We start from the raw sequence: 22,412 nt of genomic DNA on the forward strand, positions 1-22,412 counted from the left end.
TTAGGGTGTGAGGTTTCCATAGCACAGGAGGAGGTATTAGTTATGGGTCTCATCTTGCTTCTGTCGATGTTATCAGGTTCCTCTTTTGCACAGATGTGATCGTGACTGTTTATGTTTGTTTGGCCGTTGCCTGTTAGACTTGTGTATTATGTCTGTTCCGCTGATGTATCCCAGGTTTACGTAAGAAGTCAAGCAACAACGCTACTCAATTCAAGGTATTTAACAATGTTTATTCTCTTGTAGGGAGCCAGAGGACCTCCTGGAGAGGCAGGACCTGATGGAGAGCAAGGGCCTGATGTTAGTTTTCTTGGAATATTCTTCAATTGAGTCATTATTTGTTGACATACATTTTTAACGCCTACGCTTTTCGGTTCACTCAGGGTGGGCCTGGTGTAGAGGGGGAACCAGGTGCTGTAGGAGAGCCAGGGTTAAAGGTCTGTATAACCCCGCAATGTTATTGCAGGCACCTCTGCAGCCTAAGAAATATTTGGATATTCATTTTGTTGCACCCTCCAGCAATGGGGAAACCCCTTGAACCTGCTCTTGAACTTTTTACCCATAGTCATTTAGTTGGAGCTTTATTGAGTCAAACACACTGATAAGTATGTGTTGTGCCTCCATAGGGTGATGTTGGACCTCCAGGAGCCGATGGAGAGCCGGGACAAGAGGGAATTAGAGTGAGTAACTTTTGACGATTGATAATAATAATAATAATAAAATATTGCACCATGGAATATAAATAGCATTCCCCTTTTTTTCCCATTTTACAAAGTACTGACATTTTTTGTCATAGATTGCATGAGGGCCTTTGAATATCCAGACGCATATCACTGGTATCGCATGTCCAAACTCCAAAACTATCATGTTTCAGGAAAACAAAAACAAAAAAAATCAATTTTCAGCATTTTATATTAGTCATTCATTTGTAAATATATCCGCTTCATGTGGAGACAGACCAATTGTACTGATTTGTGGGGGAAAAATAGACGTTCACCAAATTTGGAGATAGGAGGTTTCCGCCCTACGTCTTGATTTATGACGTCAAACAGTAGGTGGGGGCAATGCACATCACAAACTTGTTGGCACCTGCCACAAAAATGGTGATAGCCTGCCGGGTCTGGCATATGATTATTTTTCCACAGTAACTTTTAGCCACCTGTTGCGGCTTGTGTAACGTTAAACTCCCCCAGCAATGTTTGACACCCAGAGCTGCCATCAGCAGTGATAGATCAGTCCTTCTATTTCTGCTAATTCCTGAATGCTGACTGCAATATATCAATTATAATATATAATAAATTTATTTTTTATGGTTGAATCGTTCAGCAGCAAATGTATGATTCTTTTTTTCTGAAACGTCATTGCTATAAATAACATTTTAAAATCCTTATTGTGCTTTTCCGTTGTCAGTTTTTAGGAGTCAAATTTAAAAACAACAAATGAAAATATCTCCAAAACCAGATGTTGTAGAAAAAAACGTCAAGAAATGTTTTAAATCAGCATCTTTGGTTAAAATTTGCTTTTGACCAATGTTATTATAAAGGCAATATTTTGACCATTTCTTCTTTCCCCTTCTAGTTTCTTACTTGTTTCCTTTCTCCGCTTCAAACCTACCGACTTGTCCTTTGTTCTTTCTCTCACTTTCAGTCTGCATTTTTACAGTATGTCATTAAAAAAGGTTATTAAAACACATGAAGCACTGAAAGTGAAAATAACAAATTAATTATTTTATTACCACTAATTTGTCTGCCATATGTAGCTAATTTAGTGTTTAAAAATGGTGAACGTTTGGTGGGAGAGTTGTGGTTGTTTTACAATTATGTATTTCAAGTTTGAGTTGTAATTTTCAGGTTTATATAACTGTATCTCACTTCTATAACAGGTAAAATTATTTTACAAATATGTCTTTGTAGGGCCCCCCTGGTCAGCCTGGTGAAGATGGTCCTCAAGGCAATGATGGACCCAAGGTAAGATAGTTAATAGTTGAATAAAAATGAAGTAAAGTAAAATAAAAAACAATGTCAAGTTTTATGCACAATCATTCTAGACTATATTATATATTACAGGATTTTTTTATGAGGTACATTACTGTCTTTTTTTTATCATAAAAGACATTTCAATGTTCATACCACTAATATACTTACTATTACCAAAGTGAAATTAATGAATTGTCCACTTAATGTCAGAACCTGTCTTTGAATGAGAAAAGAAGCCCCTCAAACTAGACACATTTACAAAATATAGCCAGCATGTTTTTTATTCTCAATTTCAAACATAGTTACATTGTCTTAAACTCATTTGACTTTGGTCTGGGCTACATTTCAGGGTGAGCCTGGTGAGTGTGGACCAGGAGGAGAGCCAGGGGACAAAGGGATCGAAGGAGTCCCCGGACCTGCAGGGCCACCTGGACAACCGGGGAAACAGGGCTTCCGTGTACGTAGAGTTAACATTTTTCACCATTCTTTGTAAATACAGCAAAAACTGCACACTGAAGGAATTAAATACTAATGTAAATTCAATATTGCATATTTATTGAATTAGCGTGTGCAGTTTTTGTATTCATTGAGCCATAATAGCCTTGTATTATTGGTAAGAATTGAACGTTAGTTGGGCCAAGCCCAATAATGCCACTGTTCACCAGCAGAGGTCACCCTTCACTACGTTTACACTTGTACGAATGGGCAAGAAAATGAAGCGCTTCTGAAAGATGCCTTCTAAGGTATCACATGTTGCATACGTACCAAAGGTCTTTTTGAGTTAAGGGTCTTATCAGGGAAGGTCACTGGGGTCAGTAAGGATTGTAGCATCAGGTCTTATGCTCCGACCAGCCTTAATTTGACGTCCATTCACACAATTATTATCTGTTACAGGAACTATACCTAAAAATGTGTTTTTATAAAGGTAATAATACTTATGGTAGTTTTGATTGACACTAACAAAGAGGTATTAGTTTTCAAATATTTTCATTTTTTCAGCTGTAGTTTGCAGTAGTGTTGCGATCCACTGCATCATAATGAGAGCTGTCTAATATTTGGATTTTTTCAATTGGTTAGAGTAAAACATATTAGGAGCATCTCTCAATATATTGTTCTAACGGAATTGCCCAAGTTACAAAATGTAGTGGGCAGTGTGGTGGTTAGCATGTCGGCCTCACAATTGAGAGAATTTACATGTTCTCCCCGTGTTTGCATGTGTTTTCACCAGGTAATTTGGCTTCCTGCTTCATTCCAAAATCATGTATGTTCAATTCATTGAAGACTCTAAATTGTCCCTAGGCGTGAATGGCTGTTTGTCTACCTTATATGTGCCCAGCGATTTGCTTTCGACCAGTCCTGTACTTCAATAAGTGGGATACCTAAACTCTCACACTTAGACAACGGGTAGATTGACAAAAGTGATACAATTTAGAATTGAATGACTGACTCACAATGGTGTTTAATGTGCTTTATCGGGACAAAAAAGTCTTTGTTTATCAGAAAATGCCCAACAAAGAAAATACAAAGTAACGCACAGTCACACTAAATCATTCATCCTGGTGATATGACATTTGGTCTCAGAGCTGATGTAAGCATATGGGGGGATAAGGACAGAGCCCTGCCGTAAAATATAGAAACTCTAGAAATATTTGTAATTGCCCAATGATGTTACAAGGTGGCAGCAAAGCACACTTGTCTAAATGAAGCTTTTCAATTCAGGTCAACGTAGATTCTCTGCACCAAGACACCACATGATAGAGACAAAGTAGTGTTTGTAATGCTTTGGCCTGAGCACAAAAAATTTAACTTAACTTTATAGCTAATACCAGAGGACAGGTTCCCACCCAAAATATCTGCTAATAGATAAATACCGAACTGCGGATATGTTGGGGTTCGCTGTGCTCATTAGTTTTATCAATAATCTCAATTTTGTTTCTGGTGTTTATGTTTTTTACAGGGGCCAGAAGGAAAACCAGGGTCCCCAGGAAACAGGGGACGCAGTGGAAAGAAGGTAAAAATAATTTTAAATCAATGACTAACAAGCAACTTCTTTTTGGGTCAGATACTAACAAGACCATGCCTTTCCCTAGGGTGAGAGAGGTTCCTCTGGTCTTGTTGGTGAACCGGGAGATCGTGGAGACATTGGCCTACCAGGCGAGACGGCACCAAAAGGTGCCAGAGGAACTCGAGGGCCTCCTGTTAGTTCCCACTTCTTTTTATTTTCAGTATTAGATAAAGTGTTGACATCCTCTTCAGAACAGTGAATGGCATAAACTGGACTTGGTGTACATTTTTCACCATGTCCCCTAATTATTGAAACTGTGCAAGTTTGTTTACCATCCTAATATATTAGCATCGAGGAACATTAGACTATTACATTCTTGGCAAGTAGTCCGGGCTATAATGAACTGTACTTAAATTGCTAAAATACATAATTTCATTCGACATTGAACAACAAAAATGCTTGTGAGGATTTAGTTATGCAAATTTACCAATATAGCCCTAATTTATCTCATTTAAACAATGAACTCAATCATTTTCACTAAACTGTCTCCCGATTGCAAGTCTTGAGCGCTGTAAACATTCCTCAACATTTGTTTAAGGCTTGAGAGAGGAAGAAAATAAAAGCAAATTCCAGGTGGAAGGAATCCATTCTTGGGAATCCATTTCTTGACGAAAACAATTTTTTTGTCCAAACCCATTTTAAACATGTTGTGATAGGTGCAGAGAAAAGATTTATCTGCTTATCGTAAAACCCCAGCATGTGCGTGTGGTTGAGGCCAAGGTTATATTTAGCTAAACCGCAGTATAAAAAGACCACTAGCTTTGAGCCACAATTTATTTCTGTTTTTTTTTGTGCATTTAAAAAAAAGGGTCAGCCTGGCATCATGGGTATGGAAGGGCAACCGGGATTGGCAGGATACACGGTGAGTTGCTCTCCTTGTGGTTTTATAAGAACATGTTTGCACAGTGTGCGAAATAACACACGTCGCCTTACATAATTTCTCAGATTTCCAAGGAATATGGATACTAATGATTTAAAAATGTGTTAAACTCAGTGAAATTATAGACTGGATTGTGGCTACGACTTACTACTGTACATCCCTCCTTGTGTTATAAGCAGAATTTATTTTCCAAATAACCCGATTGACCCTGGATTCCATCCAGTATGGTGTGGGTTGTCCTAGCTTGTCTCCAGAAATGCAGACACTGGATTTCGAAGTCTGGTGGCTTCCTCACAGTTTTTGTATCTGATTAATCTGATAATTCGTACGTAATTCGATGACAAATCCGAAAGAGTTAGGTCTACATGTTGATTTTTCACTACCAACATATTTTTAATAATCTTCAACGTGCGTGTGCGTGTGCATGTGTGTGTGTGTGTACGTGTTCGTGCGTGAGTTTATTGCACTCCTTTTTTTATTTAACCCCAAACTGCTGAGGAATCAAACTCCAAATATTCAAAAAAAGTGAAGCGTGTCATGTATAGCATTTTGATTTTTACTTTGTACAGTACTAAATTCCATCATTGAAAGTTGGGAAGCATACTTTATTTATGAAAATATTCTGTTTCATGTTCTGATTAATTTGTTGTCTATTTAGGGTCATCCTGGTAAACAGGGGCCCATTGGACCACCAGGGCCAAAAGGTGAAAAGGTAACATGTATTGAACACCTTTCATTTTTAACATTTTTAGCATCAATCAGGCTTATGAGGTGGGAGGTAAAAGTTAACGTTTGTGTTCTATTTCAGGGTTATCCAGGCGAAGACAATAAGACCCCAGGACCATCAGGGCCCTTAGGTGAACCAGTAGGTCTTGCTTTGCTTTCAAAATAATTTCTGATCTCCCCCACATTCCATTTAAACATGTAGCGTAAAAAAACAATGCTATGGTCATCAAAGTGAGGTGTTTTGCCATGAAGTAAACACATTCTTATGTGACATGGACAATAGTTATCGGAAACACGGTGGTTGATTTATCAATTAGGGGTAAGACAGGACAGCTTTAATTCTACCAAGACACCATTGCCTTTTACAAGGGCTTTTGCAATTACACCAATCCAATTAGACCAGGTGTGTCCAAACTTTATCTTCCAAAGACCATATTTAGAAAAAAATCCATTGATGCAATGGCCACTTTGACTTCTTCACCTTTAATTTATTAAACATGTTAAAACCATTCAGTGTGGGTAAAGCTATCCTTTGTACTTTATATTATGCATGTATATGCAGTATATATTCTTTAAAAGTCCCATGCCATAGCAGAATTATTCATAAATATCTCATTTTTATGCATGTGATAGGTCAAAATAAGTCGGTGACATGGTTTAGTTGATGTGGATTTTCAATTGTGTGCAATAGCTAGTAAAAGTGAAATGCTTGCGTCCATATACACTAAAAAATTTCCAAGTTTCAAGTGACTCAGATAGTTGCCCATCACCCACGTCATCTTTCTGTAGTGACCTGCTTCTTCCTTGATTGTTACTCTGGTTATTGCTTATTAATTGGGATAAAGAAGAGTATAGTTGATATGCAGCCTCAAAAGCCTATACAGGCTTGCTGTACATCATCATATCAAATTGCTCAATGTTGCAGGTGTGAGTTGCCAGTGCTTGATGAATTCTGCTGCACAATGATAGTAAGAACTAACACATGATGCCAAGATATCGGCACATTCGAATTTAGGAGAACTGTAATCCAATCAGAGCACATCTTATGTATTATCAAATATTAATTAGGAATCCAGATGCTAGACGTTTAAGACCCAATTGAATGTTGAAAAAGGGCATCCTACGCATTTCCAATCCAAGTGGTCAAACCCAATAAATAGAAATTACGGAGTATTTAAAAAAAAGTTTGGCATGGGACATTTAGAAACTGCTTCATCACAGCTTTGTATTAAATTTGATGAGACACACAGTTTTCACATTTCCACAGTCAACAACAAAAAAAGAATAATCTAGATTTTACACTGACAATCTCTTGACTTCAACACGATCATTAGTGAGATGTTTTACAAATTAGACAGCGGAAGGTGTTGCAAACTACTGCGATTCCCACTGAAACTAAATTATCTTTAGTTCCACGAAAGCATTGGGAAATTAAATGTTATTTTTGTGAATGATATAGTTTCTTTGCATCTTTTGCATATCTACAAAAACTTTACTGCATACACAACAAACTGATTAGAATTATTAGTAGAAGTTGGAGAAGTTTTGATGGGAAATCCCCTGTAAGAAGTACAATGCAGTCTTATAACACAAGCTGTGTCAACTGTTATTTCGAGTGCACGCCAACGACCACTAAAAACGGGCAGTGGGTTGCAAATGGCCCTTGGGTTTTCATTTGGACACATTGAATTGGGCATTACGTCATAGATCACTTAATTGTCTAAGTGTTAATATGGTCCTAACATTATCTGTCTGCATTATTAGTTCATTTAACATTTTTAAACTATTTGTTTTTAAACAGGGGACACCAGGAGAGAGGGGAGATCGTGGAGAACCAGGAGATGAAGGATATCAGGTAGAAAAAGAAAACATTGGTATAAATGTTTGGCAAAATTTGAAAACATGATAATGACACATCACATTGAATTTTATTAAAAAAAATATCATGAGAATGATTAATGACATTTTGAAAATATTAAGGTTAACATTTAGATTAGAATTTACAAGTACGTGTTCTGTATATCAATAGATGACAGTGGTGCAGCCACAGCCATAAATTATAAGACATGTTTTTTTTGTTGTTTTTTTTTTTATCCCTGGCACAAAGTAACACAACACAGTCCAGTTGTCATTGCTACTTGTTAACTCTAGATAAGTGTTGGAATTAATCAAAGAACAATAATTCTATTATGTTTCAGGGGCACATTGGTGCCGCTGGACTTCGTGGGGCTGTCGGACCACCCGGCCTGCCCGTAAGTCAGTAAACCACTGCAAAGTACAAAATAGTTCATTTTGTTACATATATTACATATATATTAAGTATATTTTACTCTACATTAACATTGTTTCTTCACAAGTTATCATATTATGCATTGCCTGTAACGTTTGTTGTTTACTATTATAGACTCAAGTATACTGTGTATATGTATCACTATTGACTTGATACGAATGATATTGTGTTCTGTATGAATATAAAGCACCCGATTATTTGTATCCCCCGGTTCAGGGATCACTAGGTATACCAGGGAAGCCAGGTCGGAAAGGAGAGATGGGCGCTCCGGTGAGTTTGTTGAGATCCCTTCGATCTGGAAAGGGGGAGTTTGCAAAATAAATAAATAAATCAAACAAACACTTTTATCATATACTAAATGACATAAGATTGAACCATGACGCGCGGCACGGTGGCCGACTGGTTAGCACGATGGCCTCATCAGACAGCATCGGGCGTGGGTTCGATCCCGGCTTCGGCCATCCTGTGTGGAGTTTGCATGTTCTTCCCGTGCTTGCGTGGGTTTTCTCCGGGTACTCCGGTTTCCTCCCACATTCCAAAAACATGCATGGCAGGCCGATTGAACAATCTAAATTGCCCCTAGGTATGAGTGTGAGTGCGGATGGTTGTTCGTCTCTGTGTGCCCTGCAATTGGCTGGCAACCAGTTCAGGGTGTCCCCCGCCTACTGCCCGAAGATAGCTGGGATAGGCTCCAGCACCCCCGTGACCCGAGTGAGGAGAAGCGGTACAGAAGATGGATGGATGAACCATGATGCAGAGAGGGTGTTTTGAATCTGATGGAATGGTCATGACATGTGGGGTCCCTCAAGGGTCAGTCCGCTGACTTCTTTTGTTAAGTCTACATATGTTACCTTTGCGTCAAATATTGGCTATGATGGTTATGCAGATGACATACAGCTAGATTTATCAATGTATTGTGTCATTACCTAGAGCAAATTAACAACCGGTTGAGCCTAATTTTCCTTCAAATAACCAAAATCAAACAGGCAATACCAGGCTGCCAGGATGGCCGAGTGGTCTAAGGCGCCGCGTTCAGGACCCAGTCTCCCCAGGAGGCCTGGGTTCGAATCTCGAATTTCCCCATTGTGGGACTAAAAAAGGGAATATTATTATTATAAAAACCAGAGGTGCACGTGTAGTGTGTTATTGTCAGGCTGTGCCAACTGTAAGCACCGGAGCGCAGACTAACGTGTGTTAGCCAACAACACTGATTGGCCAGCGCCATTAAGACCGGAGCATCGCCAATTCTGGTTGGCTATTTCGTCTGTCAATCAAACGCCAAAGGTTGGGGAGAGAGGAAAAACAAAACAAAACCGCACTGTCTTGCGATTAGATAATTGCACTACGTCAAACCTCGATGTCGATTAGATTTCGATTTATCGTGCAGCCCTAGTTCATTTTCATTTTATCATCATGGAAAAGGCTACATTTTGTACACAGTTGGACAAATTAACTTTTGTGTTTGGGATCTTAATCATATAAAATTTTTCTCTAAACTTTGGTTCAACAGACCGTACGGCGGCAGTCTTCACAAGCAAAATCCAAATCAGTAATTTATGTAAACATTCTGTTTGACTTAACGTTTCAATAATCTACAAAGGTTTCTGCAATATCTTTTAAGTTGTGCATTAAATCTAAACGTAAGCACCTGGTAATCGTTGGTCTCGTATTCACCTTGTGATGTCAAACCCAATTGTTTTAAATTGGCCTCACCGGTCCAGTACTTTTGGAAGTCGCTGGATGTTCGGATGAGTTCAAACTTGATGCTGTGGATTAAGGAGATCATTTAACAAATTGGACAGAACACACTACTTGTGTGCTGTAAATTCCCAAATGTATTTTTCTCATGTCATCAGACACTAGTCCATGTCCATTTCTTTTCTTTCATGCTCATTTTTTGTGCTTTATGGTTTAAATCAGTTTGGTAGGGTTTTATTAAAAGGGAAAGGGACAGTCTACCCTCTTAATATGAGACACCTGATGGAAATAGGTTTAGCTGCAGAATATAAAGTAAAAAGATGAGACAAATTAGAAAAGTACTGACAAAATCCATGGACATCCTGAACTCAAGGCTCCGCTCCTTTTTGCAGTGATGTGTACTGTATCTGGGAACTGTCGCTTTTTTTTCTTCTTTCTTGATCTGTTTTATGAACTTATTTGGGCCCTAAAACGTCTGATGATATAATTTCCTCCATGAAATGAATGAATATCCTTCAAGTAGTTCCATAGCATATTGTTCATGTTAAATGCAAGTAAAAAAAAAAAACTAAATTAATTTTCGTCTCAATTATATAATCAGTTCAAATGCTTTGGGAGCACTTGCCTTCAGCGTCAGTTGAGTTTGAGCTCTGTCAAAGAGAAATAAATGAAGAGTTGCGTTTAGTTTGCCAGAAAACAGTTACGTTAATGTCTTTCTGTGCCTGTTTTACATAAATATGTTTTCTGTATGGCTGTACATGATTTATTCCTAAATATATAAAAATATTAAGATTTGTCAGATACAAATTGTGTTTTATAGTTTTAGAAGTGCTACTTTTTTTGTTTGTTTTTGATGTGCAAAAGTAAGCATTAATTTTGTACCTAGAGAAAACAGGACAGCGTTTTTTATCTTGAAAAGTTTCATTTACTTAGTTAGATACATAACATGTTTTTCTTTGTGACTGTATGTTTTATTTGCTGTGTGTCTTGACTGTGGGGGTGGGGGCGTGTGTGTGTGTGTGTGTGTGTGTGTGTGTGTGTGTGTCCAGGGCTCAGCGGGGAAGAAAGGAGCAATAGGCTTGAATGGAGCTCCTGGAGTTGAAGTGAGTATCTCTTAAACCCAAACAAAGCACATAAAGAGAAGACTGAAAGCCACTTTAGCTTTGATTGACCAAATAAGAGATTTTTAGATTATTGGCTACCCCTACATATGCTTACAAAAAATTGGCAACAATAATCGTTGGACATAAAGTGACAACTCTAATCATGTTGCGTGTAATATCACTGCATCTATTGTCATGAGCTGCGATTGGCTGGCAACCAGTTCAGTGTGTACCCCGCCTACCGCCCAAAGATAGCTGGGATTGGCTCGAGTTCAAAAGTTCAACTAACTTTTTTCAGAGATACTTTGACAGTTCATTTTCATTCCCCATAGCTCAGTAGCCAGCTGTCAGTGCAGTCCTAAATGAAATGCATAGGAATCTCTCAAGAGCGGAGGAACTCAATGATTATAGCGTGTATACACAGTCACTAATTGCAACCAAACAATTTACGGGTGCGGAAACTTATCTTTCTTATCTATTACCTGTGCGTGTCAACATGTTTGTATATCAGGCCCATTGGCCATTTTGCTGATTTCAGCTGCCATTATCATTTAAAAAGAAAGTACAAACACTTATAGAATTTTAAAAAAAGTGTTTCACCTGACCACTATCCCTTAATAAAAGAAGGTTTTCACAAATTCTGTCATTCCGCTGTGACCATGAATAGAATAAGTGTACTGAAAATGAATGCAATGGTAGCCTAAGGAAAGTTACAAATTATGTAGGAATTTAGTCCTTCCTGACTAAATGTCACACATACTGGATAAGTGTGTGAACATTGATGGATTGATTTATCGATAGTAGGAGACAGAACTGTAAATCCATGTATTCCTTTTGACTAATGACAAACAGTTGTGCACTTAAAACAATGAATCAAACCATTCAATTTAGGTTAGTCCTAATTTGTTATAAATTTGTTGTTAATTATTAAGTGGCAGTCGCACTTTGAAGTGGGATTTACTGACAAACAGCTCAAGGAAAATAAAGAAGCTGTCATTTATGAATCTGCTGTCACATATGAAGTTGTAGTAGACTGTGGCTGTCAGCTGCTATAATTTTCAAGTTTCAATTTATTTAAAATTAAGCTCAAAATTTTTGCTGGTACAAGCAAAGAAGTACATAAAAATACCTTCATTTCCAGACTATTTGCCTGTACTTTTTCACACGCCTCGAAACCTTAAACTTTGAAACAAAACACAACATAAGGGAAGACGTTTGTTTTTATAGGCGGCCGTTTCCTTTTTGCTCGCCACTTGCGAGTCGCTCTGATATTTGGTGAGTAGCAAAAATTATGGCAGCGTGAAACTGCTAGCAAGCAAAGAGAACTTCTCTTTATAAGAAAAATAAATGTCAGAACTCAAGAAATCCCGACCAAATTAGTAAATGGATAATACTTCACTCTTTACATGACCGGGTATCAACAAATCGGAGACAAAATAAGACATGAGTAGTGAGAAAAAAATGCTTTCGATAGGTAGATTTTGGGGTCCTTATCTTAGCTTATCTTCACATGCACTCAATTGTCTGTCAATTAATTATGCCAGTTGAAATCAGCTATAAACTTAAATTACAGAAAATGGGAACTTTTCGAGCTGTGAGTGGGACAATTTTGCTACATTGATATCGATATTTTTTGCAGGGGCCGTTTGGTTTACCTGGACCCAAAGGGATGAAGGGTTACCCCGGACCTGAAGGTCCCTCAGGACTCATTGGATTACCAGGACTACCTGGAAAACAAGGAAGACAGGTACTTGTTGACATCCGTAATCATACAGTATTAATGGGGATCACCTTTTTTGATATTATATATTATATTATATGTCGATATTAATGTTTATTATTGTAACACTACAGTCAATGACAGCTACAATTCATTCATAGTTTAGAACATTCCTTCTCTCCATTATATAATATCACAATGGATCTGCTCGGGGACTGTTTTAGTACAGCTTGATCTAGAATGCAGAAGCAGTCACCATTTGACAGTTTAGAGTTTAGTTTACTGATTACTTTAAAGGTCAAGAAAAAAAAACTGAGCTTTGATTTTCCTGGACCTCTCCTTGTAATCCTTATTTATTTGTGTTTACCCTTCCGTCTCTTAAAGAATAATTAACTTTGTTGTTGGATTTATATAAGTTATATATATATATATATATATATATATATATATATATATATATATATATATATATATATATATATATATATATGACCCAACCTATCCGAGTTATTGCCGAATGGCGAATGGACTTACCAGTACGACGTCACCTGCAGGCTGTGTGTCTGCTTGTGCGGCATCTGTGTGTGACGTGCAAATTATGTTGGCTTCGCTGACTGGGACAAACTAGGCCCACGTGGGCCAACATGAAATACTGATGGAAGCTCTCTGACGGACTGACAATGCCTACTTCTGTAAATATATCTACAGTTTACAAACATACAACTTCCCGTGGACCGTAAGACTCAGGATTGCTGGCCAATGTGAAATAAACACAATTGAAATCTGGTTATGCTTCTCTTGTATCTAAATCTGAACCAATTGGATTTCAGACTCAATAAAAAGAGCCAGCTGGAAAGCGTTTGACAAAATAAATGGTTTTAAATAATATTTTTGGGTATCTGAAACATAAATAAAAATTCAAAACCACGAGTATGGAAATTTACGACCTTACAGTTTAGGTTTTATTTGGAAAAGGTCAATCATTTTCCGAATGCATTGCTGGGAAATATAACTAAAATACATGTATTTCTCAGGTTTTACTGTTTCACAGTGGCTTTATTAGTACTCCTGCTTGAAGTTGTCTGTTACCTAACCGTGCATTCCTGTGTGGACCTTGGTCAAGTTTTAATTTAATTATATTCTCTAATTACCATGAGAGACACTGTCTGTTTTTAATGCAAAAGCTTCTCAGATCCAACACTTTTAGGGTTCACCTTTCAAATTCCAAGCAAGTTCATTTGGGCTTATCCTCTTTCATCACGTTGATCGAGGAAGAGAAGACATATGCGAAGCGACGAACCACTCAATCTGTTATTCTAATATCACTTGCTCCATTCTGCTTCACCACACTGCTGATGGAGCAGGAAACTGCTTTGGTCTGCGGCGTGAGAAAGCAGCTCTGACAGGCAGTCCATTTTATAGTTCACTTTTGGAGCCCTTTGTCAAGACCATGAGGAGAGGCCAGCAGACCTCAACACTGTGGTTGAGACTCATGCTCATACTGTCTAAAGAAAATGTCCTTTACTGCAGTATGCTTAATGTTGATGAATCAAATTAATAACATTTTTGATTGCTGCCTTTTAATGGAATTGTATACACTGGAAAAAATCCTTTGGTTCCAGTGGATTTACATCATTCTGACATGTACATAAATTGCGCTTGACTATAATGTGTTAAACGAACAAATATCATGTGAATATTTTTGAGGAAAATGGTAGAAAATGACATCAGTAGAACACATTTTAATCATTAGGACCCAATGTACATGTCAGGTTTAAGTAAATCCACTGCAACCACTGGATTTTTTTTTCACTGTATACAATTACATTAAACGGTAGTAATCAAAAATGTTTCATGATTCATCAACATTAAGCATACTTTTTTTAGTATCACAATAAATAATAAGTAAAAGTAATCCCAATAAAATTCCATGATTAATTGCGATTAATCACATTTATAACTACTATTTTTTGTTAAGCTTGTAACAGATATTTACTTGAATAAAATCTTACAATTGATGCAAAATCACCAAATATGAAGTATATTTAATTCAAAGACTGTTCTAATAGCTTTCTTTGATTCTTGAATATGATCTAAACAGAGACATCTTTACAGGAGTTTTTCAACATTTCTCAAAACTGCCCACATGCACCACACTCCAGCAGTGTTGGTTTGCAAGGCCCAGTGGTAACTTAACCACTGTGTTTTGTTCTGAGATGATGTGCTGAAGATGTACAGCTAATATGGTGCAATATTTGCAAAGTATGCAAATTATTAAGTAAATCAAACTGAGTTACAATATTTAACTGAGTTAAAAAAAGAATTAGATTAAGTTTTAACGCTTCTTAATCACATTTTTTTAAATTCATTTAAATATTGCAACTCAGTTTGATTTACTTAAAAAAAAAAAATATATATATATATATATATATATATATATATCTTTTTTTGTTGTTGTTTTTTTTTTCATTTTAAATTTTTCCTTCCTGAAATCAAAACTTGCATTCTGTCTAACTGGTTGGTCTGCGTATCATTTTGGACCTGCTAATTGAAAATTTCACCAACCGTATGTATGCTGTTTTCAGGGCCATCGAGGCTTGATGGGACCGATTGGTCCTACTGGACGTCCAGGTCCTCGGGGGAGTGTTGGATTCCCGGGACCACCAGGAGAACAAGGAACACCGGGAGCGAAGGTGTGAATAACAGAATATATATTCGAGCTACTGTATTTTGATTATTTAAATGTGTTGTAAGAAAATATTGTGATACATTTTGCTGACATTGGCAATTCTTTTGTTGGTACAGGGTGAGATTGGGCTGCTTGGAGATCGGGGTTTGTCAGGGCTCAGAGGAATGGAGGGGGCTACAGGTGACCAGGGAATGAAGGGTGAAACAGGACCCAAAGGGCAGCCAGTGAGTACTTTTGACACTTATTTTAGGGTAAAGCAAAATTGATCTTTAAATTGAACCTCTAAAGTTGAATGCCTCTTAGTTGAAATCAAATGAAATGTAACCATTGCATTAATAAACGACGTTACATGTTCAGGCATCATACTCTGTCATGAGAGTGCATGGCAGCATGGTGAATAAATGGTTACCACATCTGAGGTTTTGGATTGGAATCTTGGCTCAGACCTTTGTGTGTGGTGTTTGGATTTTCTCCCTGTGCTTGAAGGATTTTTCTTCGGCTGTATCTGGCTTCCTCTCACATTCCAAAATGTTGCATGTTTGGTCAGTTAAAGACTCTGTTTCCGACTGCTATGAATGTGACTGTGAATGGTTCTTTGTCTACATGTGGCGGCCAGTCCAGGATGTACTCCACCTCTCGCCCTGTCATGCCACCACATGATGGTAGCAGTGACATAGCAGAAAAGTGTAATGATGACCGTAGCGCCTGAACAGAAACATTTTGCATCTCAAGGGACACACACAGACAACTGACCTTGATTTTCTGTACAGTATGGCTAAAGCATCAGTACTGTAAGTCAATATAAATAATTAATGAATGGACCGTAAATATACATCACAACGTTATATGATTTATCCGATTAAGTGCAACAAGCAGATAAAATAAGTCTGTTTTCCGGCTAAGTGTAATTGTATTGTGAGGTGTTACAAACCAAGGTTTAGCATGTGTACTTTTATTATTGTTCAATGAGTTGACGCTATCCGTGTGTGTTTGTGTGCACGTGTGTTTGTTTTCCATCGCACATTCTAAATTAATCCTATCATTTCAATTGCTTTTCTTTGATATACATGGTGTCAAAGTGCTCTCTAAATATAGCTTTGGGGACTCAAATAGTAGTGTGGCAAATAATGCTTTTGAAATGTTTCCATCCTAAATGGAGTCAAAGAATTATCTTGAGAAGACCTCAAATGGAATTTCTCTTGGTAAAGCCAAGTTATGTAAGATCCTCACACTCCAGAGACCTGGAAAAAAAGATGCTCCACTTTTCTTATGTAACTTCTGAAGAAAAACAACATTCAATTGTTGGCTCTCCTCTCCCTTCCCTCGTTTTCTCCATTGATGTTCATGTAACAGAGAGCAGACTTCAGCCCTTGGGTCAGATCCTTTTACACCAGTTAGTGAATAGGGTTGCTTGGCAAAAGTTGTTGGCTCGAAAATGGATCTGTCTCGAGGATGTGGATGACGGGCTGGATAAACATTGTGGCTGCCACCCTGCACGACAGACAGACAGACCTCAGACAGAGTTGGGTGCAGGCACTGAACCCCATTAAGAGTGTGTGTGCGCGAGTGTGTCGCATGCGTATATGAATGTTGGCTAGGACTTTTGTTGATCCAGACATTAACCATTCTGCATATGTCCTACTTATTTTGAAATGCAGAGGGGGTTGTTTAAAGGACAGCATACTCTGTTTTTCTGGGTTGCCGGTGATCTTGTAGAAACAAATAAATAAATCAGGACATATCGACACTACTTTGTCTGCTCCTTTTTTGAATGTGTAAAACACCGCATTATTGATTTTATGATTCTTATTTTGCCAGGGAGAACCAGGTCATCCAGGGATGCGTGGTTTGCAGGGATTTCCAGGTCCAAAGGTTAGTGCTATAGGAAGAGTAATCTGTTGAATTATGAAAGTACAAAATATGATCAATTTGTTCATACTACAAAATGATTTTCTCAATAGTGACATGAAATTTTCGATTTTTGTATTAGGGTCCAAATGGTGACGTGGGATTGAAAGGTTTCCTTGGGCCCAAGGGCCCTATGGGTACTCTGGTAAGTTTTGTGCAAATAATATAAAATACACACAGAGATTCAGCCTTATTCAAGGCCTGATGATTCTGTATTGAGTCGAACTTATGATTTAACCAGAAGTATTGGGAATGCTCATTTTTGTAACTGTCATTGCTTAAAAAGTGAGCCACGTTTTACCATGAACTTGTTTCAGGGATTCACTGGACCAGTGGGGCCTGAAGGAAAGATGGGCCCGATGGGAAAACCTGTAGGTTTTTATTTATTTATTTATTAATTTAATAAAATAAGTTCATTATGTTCTCGCTATCTGATGGATTTGATGTTTACGTTGCATATGAGTGAGACGCAATATTATTTGTTTTTGCTCAAGTGTTTATTTTCCATTTCATCAGGGGACACGAGGTCCAAGAGGAAGCAACGGTGAAATGGTAAGATCTAATTCCAACATGTAATCAAACAGTCAAAAATGTACAAGATTGATTACAACCGATACCATGTGTGATTATATCATGATTACACTCTACTGAGGCATCAGACTTGATTTCTCATTGCAAAATCACTCCTGACTCCATTCATTGTGCAACAAAGCAGCTTGTGGCTGTAAATTGAACTTTGGATGACAAAGTCTGTGTTTGATGATGCATGATTTCGGTCTGTACTACTGTGTGATCTAAACTTAAAATTACGTGTGCCATCACAGTAGTGAAAGTCGATGGTTTCTAGAGGCGCTCGCTGTGCAGCCTCGCTGTATTTGCAGACAACTATGTGCAAGCACTCTTGCAATGCCTTGTCAAATTGTTAGCATGACTGCACTTCACTTTATCCCAGAATATAATAATGAAAAGATGAGCTTCCCAGTCTTGGTCTGCCAGAATAAACAGGACGTCATATAACACCATACTTTGAAGTCATTGTATCTCTCTGAGCCTGATGTTGAAATTGTGCTTGTAAACATTTAAATTCATAAATTGACAATCATGCTGCATGCTATTAATCAATCAATCGCAATCGGTCGTCCATTCGCCTTGTGGCAAAACATTAGGGTTACGCTTTCTGTGAAATGAGACTGTCCTTAGGGGGACGGGACATCAGGAGTCATTCATGACATTGACATAGATATGTGATGCCTCAAACCTCCTATGACTATGTGTATAGAACAGCTTCTAGTTTGACATAGTTAAAGTATTTAAGATCATAGTTATGTAAGATTTGTTGGTTTCCCTCTTACGGAAATGTGCTTCAGAGTATCTGCAAAGGTTTTTTTTGTCCATTGGATGTTTGAGTGAGCTCGAAAACCATCTTTTTTTTAAACTGGGTGCCAGAGTGGGTAGACCTCAAAACGCTGTCCTTGCATTTGCGTGTGAAACAACACATAAGTAAGCTTTATGAGATGATTTCCCAGTTCTCACACGAGTGCGCATGAAAGCCGCTTCCAACATCTTCCTTAATGGCGAACTTTATTCAGATGTTCCTTATCTTAGTAAGTAACTTGTTAAGAGTGGGTGACATTGGAAAATAAATACATCTCGATTATTTAGAATAAAAATGTAAGAAAAATCTGCAAATGATAATTTGACGATATCCTACCAAATATTTTTGTGAATTTATGACTTTATGTATCGACATTATTTCTGAACAACAGAGCTTATTTTCTGCAAAACATACCATAACCATATCCCATGGAAGTGGTTTTCAACTGGTGGGTACGGCCCCAAAAGTGAGTCAGTAACTCAGTTTGATGTTCGCAGACAGCTTGTAAAAAATTCCAAGTATTCTTATTTGTATTTTTCTGGTAGAGTACGGAGTAATAGTTCCCATATGCAACATATTTGATAAGTAACAGTAAAGCTGCCTCACACTTCAGCCAAAAATTTACTCTCAGTTGAACCCCTTAACAATGAATTACTTGAAGTTATGTCTAAGCTTCATATGAATGAGGATGTGCCAACTCAGGTCTGCTCACTCGTATATTATGGGAGACTCCGCCATATTTCCTCCATGTGAAACAATATTATGTTCCACTTGGCGCTTCCACTAAGTCACATCACTGTATCCTGCAAGCTGATTTGCTGAATGAGTACTTTTATCACTTCCTCCTCCTTGGCCGTCTATACGTTTAGATATGCACCAGTTTGGTTGTTTTCTTTTTGAGAGAGCGGTATGTTATGTTTGTTTCTTTGACAAACCAGCCACATATGGGGGGCGGCACATTCGGCCTTCTGTTAATGTTTTTTTGCTCAAGTGTTGTGACCATTCTTCTGCTCGACTTGACAAAGGCACAGTTTGGATACCCACATTTACAAAGCTGGGCACTTGACCCTTTTTCGCCGGTCAGTCCCCCACCCTCTGGGCGCGATCTCAGTCCCGTTCCGACCTCGACCCTCCGGTCTTATTCATAAAAAATTGTCGGCCCCCGATTCGTTGGCTGGACTAAAATCAACCTCTACCCTTTGTTAATTGAACCCGTTTTTAAAATTAGTCACCAACCGCCCCCTGCCCAAAAATGTCCGTCCAGTTGGGCCGTAGGGCCTGACTGTTCCGCCCCCGGGACTGACTGCCTAGCTCTGCACATTTAGTAAGAGCCTTCCTGATATGTGTCTGGTCCATCTTTTTGTCTTCAACAAAGAAAACAACTCAAGTTGCCTCGATTCAACCTGAATGACTGATGAACCAAATAACAGTAGTTTTTGTCACAGCATAATACACACTTTAAAGCTACTTGTTGGCCTCACACCTGACTTTTTCCTGTAAAACACTAACTTGTAGTATTAGATTTCTGGAGTGACTTGTGGAGTTTAACTTTTGTTCAGTTAGGCAACATTTTCACAGCCATTTGCCATTTTTTTAGGGGCCCCAAGGACCACGTGGAAGTCCAGGATCAAGAGTAAGTTGGTTTAGTTTCATATGCCAACATCAATTGTTGGTTTGTGTGACCGAAATTATTACGTATGGAATTTGATTTAACACATTTACAGGTTTGGAAAAATATGGAAAATAGAAACTTTTGTATGGAAAATAGTCATGTTTCCAAAAATGTGACAACAGCTATTTTTTAAAATATATGAATATGTATAAAAATATACACGTATATGTATGCTTGTGAGAGCGCATGGAGTATTATACAAGGGGCTTGGTTAATTCTCAATACATTTTGACTCCGAAAATTACATCGGTGTGCATCTAAACTCTTCAACGTAGGGAGCTGTGGTTTACGTTGACAGCAACACAACCACCTACATTGAGCACACTCAAATGAGTTTTTACTAACTTTTTAATGACTACCTATCTGTGGTGCAACACAACCAGACGCACAGTCCAAAAAAAACCATAAACACACACACACACAGTGTAGTGATTGGTGAAATAATAACACAATACTGTCAATCAACTTGCCTTATGCAACATATTTCGTATTTACTACTGTGTTTGGTACTCAAACACCAACAAATTGATATCAACCTAACTGTACTGCTTGAGAGAAACATTCTAAAATACTATCACACTGATTTATATTGATGGTCACCAATCTAACGAAAGTCTCCTCTTGTTTGCATGTTCTTGTGTTGCCTCAGTCCACATTGGTAGCTCATTTTTTTTCATGTTTCGCTCTCCCATAGGGCCCCCCTGGTGCTCCCGGTCCTACAGTAAGTTAGAACATACCCATGACCACACACACCGGAAACTAAAAACAAAACATTTATAGGTTATATTTAGTCCTTGATAGCATTAAAACTACATTCTGGTCCGCAAAGTAATATCAGAAGGCTATCAAATCTATTTACTACATGATCTCTTTATACAAACGTAAGACATGGAAAAGGAAGTGTGGTTATGTTTCATCATCACAATTATACAGCATCTGTGGCCCTAACTGACTCACCTCATCTTTTGTGGAACACAAAGTTTGGGTTTTATTCCCGAATAGTACTAGAGATATGACGACAACGAGAGTTCCAAAGTTTAATTTATCAGACACTGAAGGGACAGCACCATGTTTTCTTATAAGTCATTTTTTTTCTTCATTCAAAAATGCTTTGCGCTGTTAGAGGGTTTTTAGCCAAAGCAATATTTCACAGGGGGTACATCATTGAAAAAAAAACAATAGATCATTTTGACCTGGTCAAGTCCATTTTGGAGCTTTCATGTCCCTCTCATGGTTCATACTTTCTGAGAACCAGCCATGAGATGTTTTTCTTGTGATTTTTGTACATTTTGTACAATACCCGATGGAATGCTTTGATCCTTGACAGGAGAAAATAATATGGTTTGTTGGCGCTTTTAACTGGTCTTCTCTCAGATTATCTGCACATTCAGTTGCTTTATATTCCAGTAAATTGCAGCTAGTATATTACAGCAAAGAGAAATGCTTATTTTCCCAAAATATGAACTGTAAATATGTCAATAGATTTTCATTTTAGAGGAAAATAAATTGTGCTCTTGACCCCACAGAGGCACATATACGATGACTCAGAATTCTTCAGCATGTCTGATTCCAAAGCTGCCCTCGGAAAAGAGGTGAAGTATTTCATTCAATCAGTAAATGTTGAATGCAGTGTGATACTGGTTGGAGAAGTGGCTATATAAATATATAAACATGTTTAAATCCACTGTCCATAGATGGTGCCTTTACACACTATATTACAGATTGTTATTCTTAACGCTATTGTCTTTTATGACCAGAGTTTTCAAAACGCTGAGGTGAGCCTACCAGACCAGAATACAGAGATTTTTAAGACTTTGCATTACCTGAGCGGCGTTATCGAGAGCATCAAAAAGCCTGTGGGGACCAGAGAGAACCCCACTCGCGTCTGTAAGGACCTGCTGGATTGTCATCACAAGCTAAAAGATGGTGAGAGCTCATTGACAGTTTGCTTGTCTAAATCAATAATGTCAAACTCAAATACAGTGGCCCGAAAAGTAAAACTTGAACAAAGCTGCGGACCAGCATTTAATTTTTTAAAAACAATATAAATTGTGATTATTTTTTGGGAGGTTGATTTTTTTTATTATTAGTGGTTTTATTAATGCAATACAATGTTTAGTTTTTAAAATTACTATTATCATTTTGAATGTTAATATTTTTGTTTCGATAATTACACTGCGGGCCAAATTTGGCCCGCAAGCCAGAGTTTGACACCGATGGTCTAAATAAACATTTAACTTAAACCTCAAGCTTAATTTTCATTCTCTCTTTCTTGTTCTTTTTCTCTTTCTCTCCCACAATGTGGATTTCAAG

At 37.9% G+C, this 22,412-nt stretch overlaps 1 protein-coding gene across 1 annotated transcript in view; it reads left to right on the plus strand.

The window, feature by feature from the left end:
• col24a1 (collagen type XXIV alpha 1) overlaps positions 1 to 22,412 on the plus strand; it is a 105,956-nt gene that overhangs the window by 80,668 nt on the left and 2,876 nt on the right. Inside the window, exons 33-57 of the mRNA XM_088313086.1 lie at positions 244 to 297; positions 381 to 434; positions 624 to 677; positions 1,911 to 1,964; positions 2,323 to 2,430; positions 3,931 to 3,984; positions 4,064 to 4,171; positions 4,847 to 4,900; positions 5,577 to 5,630; positions 5,727 to 5,783; positions 7,446 to 7,499; positions 7,843 to 7,896; positions 8,151 to 8,204; positions 10,682 to 10,735; positions 12,375 to 12,482; positions 15,041 to 15,148; positions 15,261 to 15,368; positions 16,963 to 17,016; positions 17,135 to 17,197; positions 17,370 to 17,423; positions 17,569 to 17,604; positions 20,025 to 20,060; positions 20,794 to 20,820; positions 21,626 to 21,691; positions 21,857 to 22,025. Coding sequence (XP_088169212.1) covers positions 244 to 297; positions 381 to 434; positions 624 to 677; positions 1,911 to 1,964; positions 2,323 to 2,430; positions 3,931 to 3,984; positions 4,064 to 4,171; positions 4,847 to 4,900; positions 5,577 to 5,630; positions 5,727 to 5,783; positions 7,446 to 7,499; positions 7,843 to 7,896; positions 8,151 to 8,204; positions 10,682 to 10,735; positions 12,375 to 12,482; positions 15,041 to 15,148; positions 15,261 to 15,368; positions 16,963 to 17,016; positions 17,135 to 17,197; positions 17,370 to 17,423; positions 17,569 to 17,604; positions 20,025 to 20,060; positions 20,794 to 20,820; positions 21,626 to 21,691; positions 21,857 to 22,025 — 1,696 coding nt within the window. The remainder of the gene's footprint in view (positions 1 to 243; positions 298 to 380; positions 435 to 623; positions 678 to 1,910; positions 1,965 to 2,322; positions 2,431 to 3,930; positions 3,985 to 4,063; positions 4,172 to 4,846; positions 4,901 to 5,576; positions 5,631 to 5,726; positions 5,784 to 7,445; positions 7,500 to 7,842; positions 7,897 to 8,150; positions 8,205 to 10,681; positions 10,736 to 12,374; positions 12,483 to 15,040; positions 15,149 to 15,260; positions 15,369 to 16,962; positions 17,017 to 17,134; positions 17,198 to 17,369; positions 17,424 to 17,568; positions 17,605 to 20,024; positions 20,061 to 20,793; positions 20,821 to 21,625; positions 21,692 to 21,856; positions 22,026 to 22,412) is intronic.

The sequence above is a fragment of the Idiotropiscis lumnitzeri genome, chromosome 13, assembly GCF_059441095.1.
Source record: "Idiotropiscis lumnitzeri isolate Australia: NSW breed Sydney's pygmy pipehorse chromosome 13, RoL_Ilum_1.0, whole genome shotgun sequence".
NCBI lineage: Eukaryota > Metazoa > Chordata > Actinopteri > Syngnathiformes > Syngnathidae > Idiotropiscis > Idiotropiscis lumnitzeri.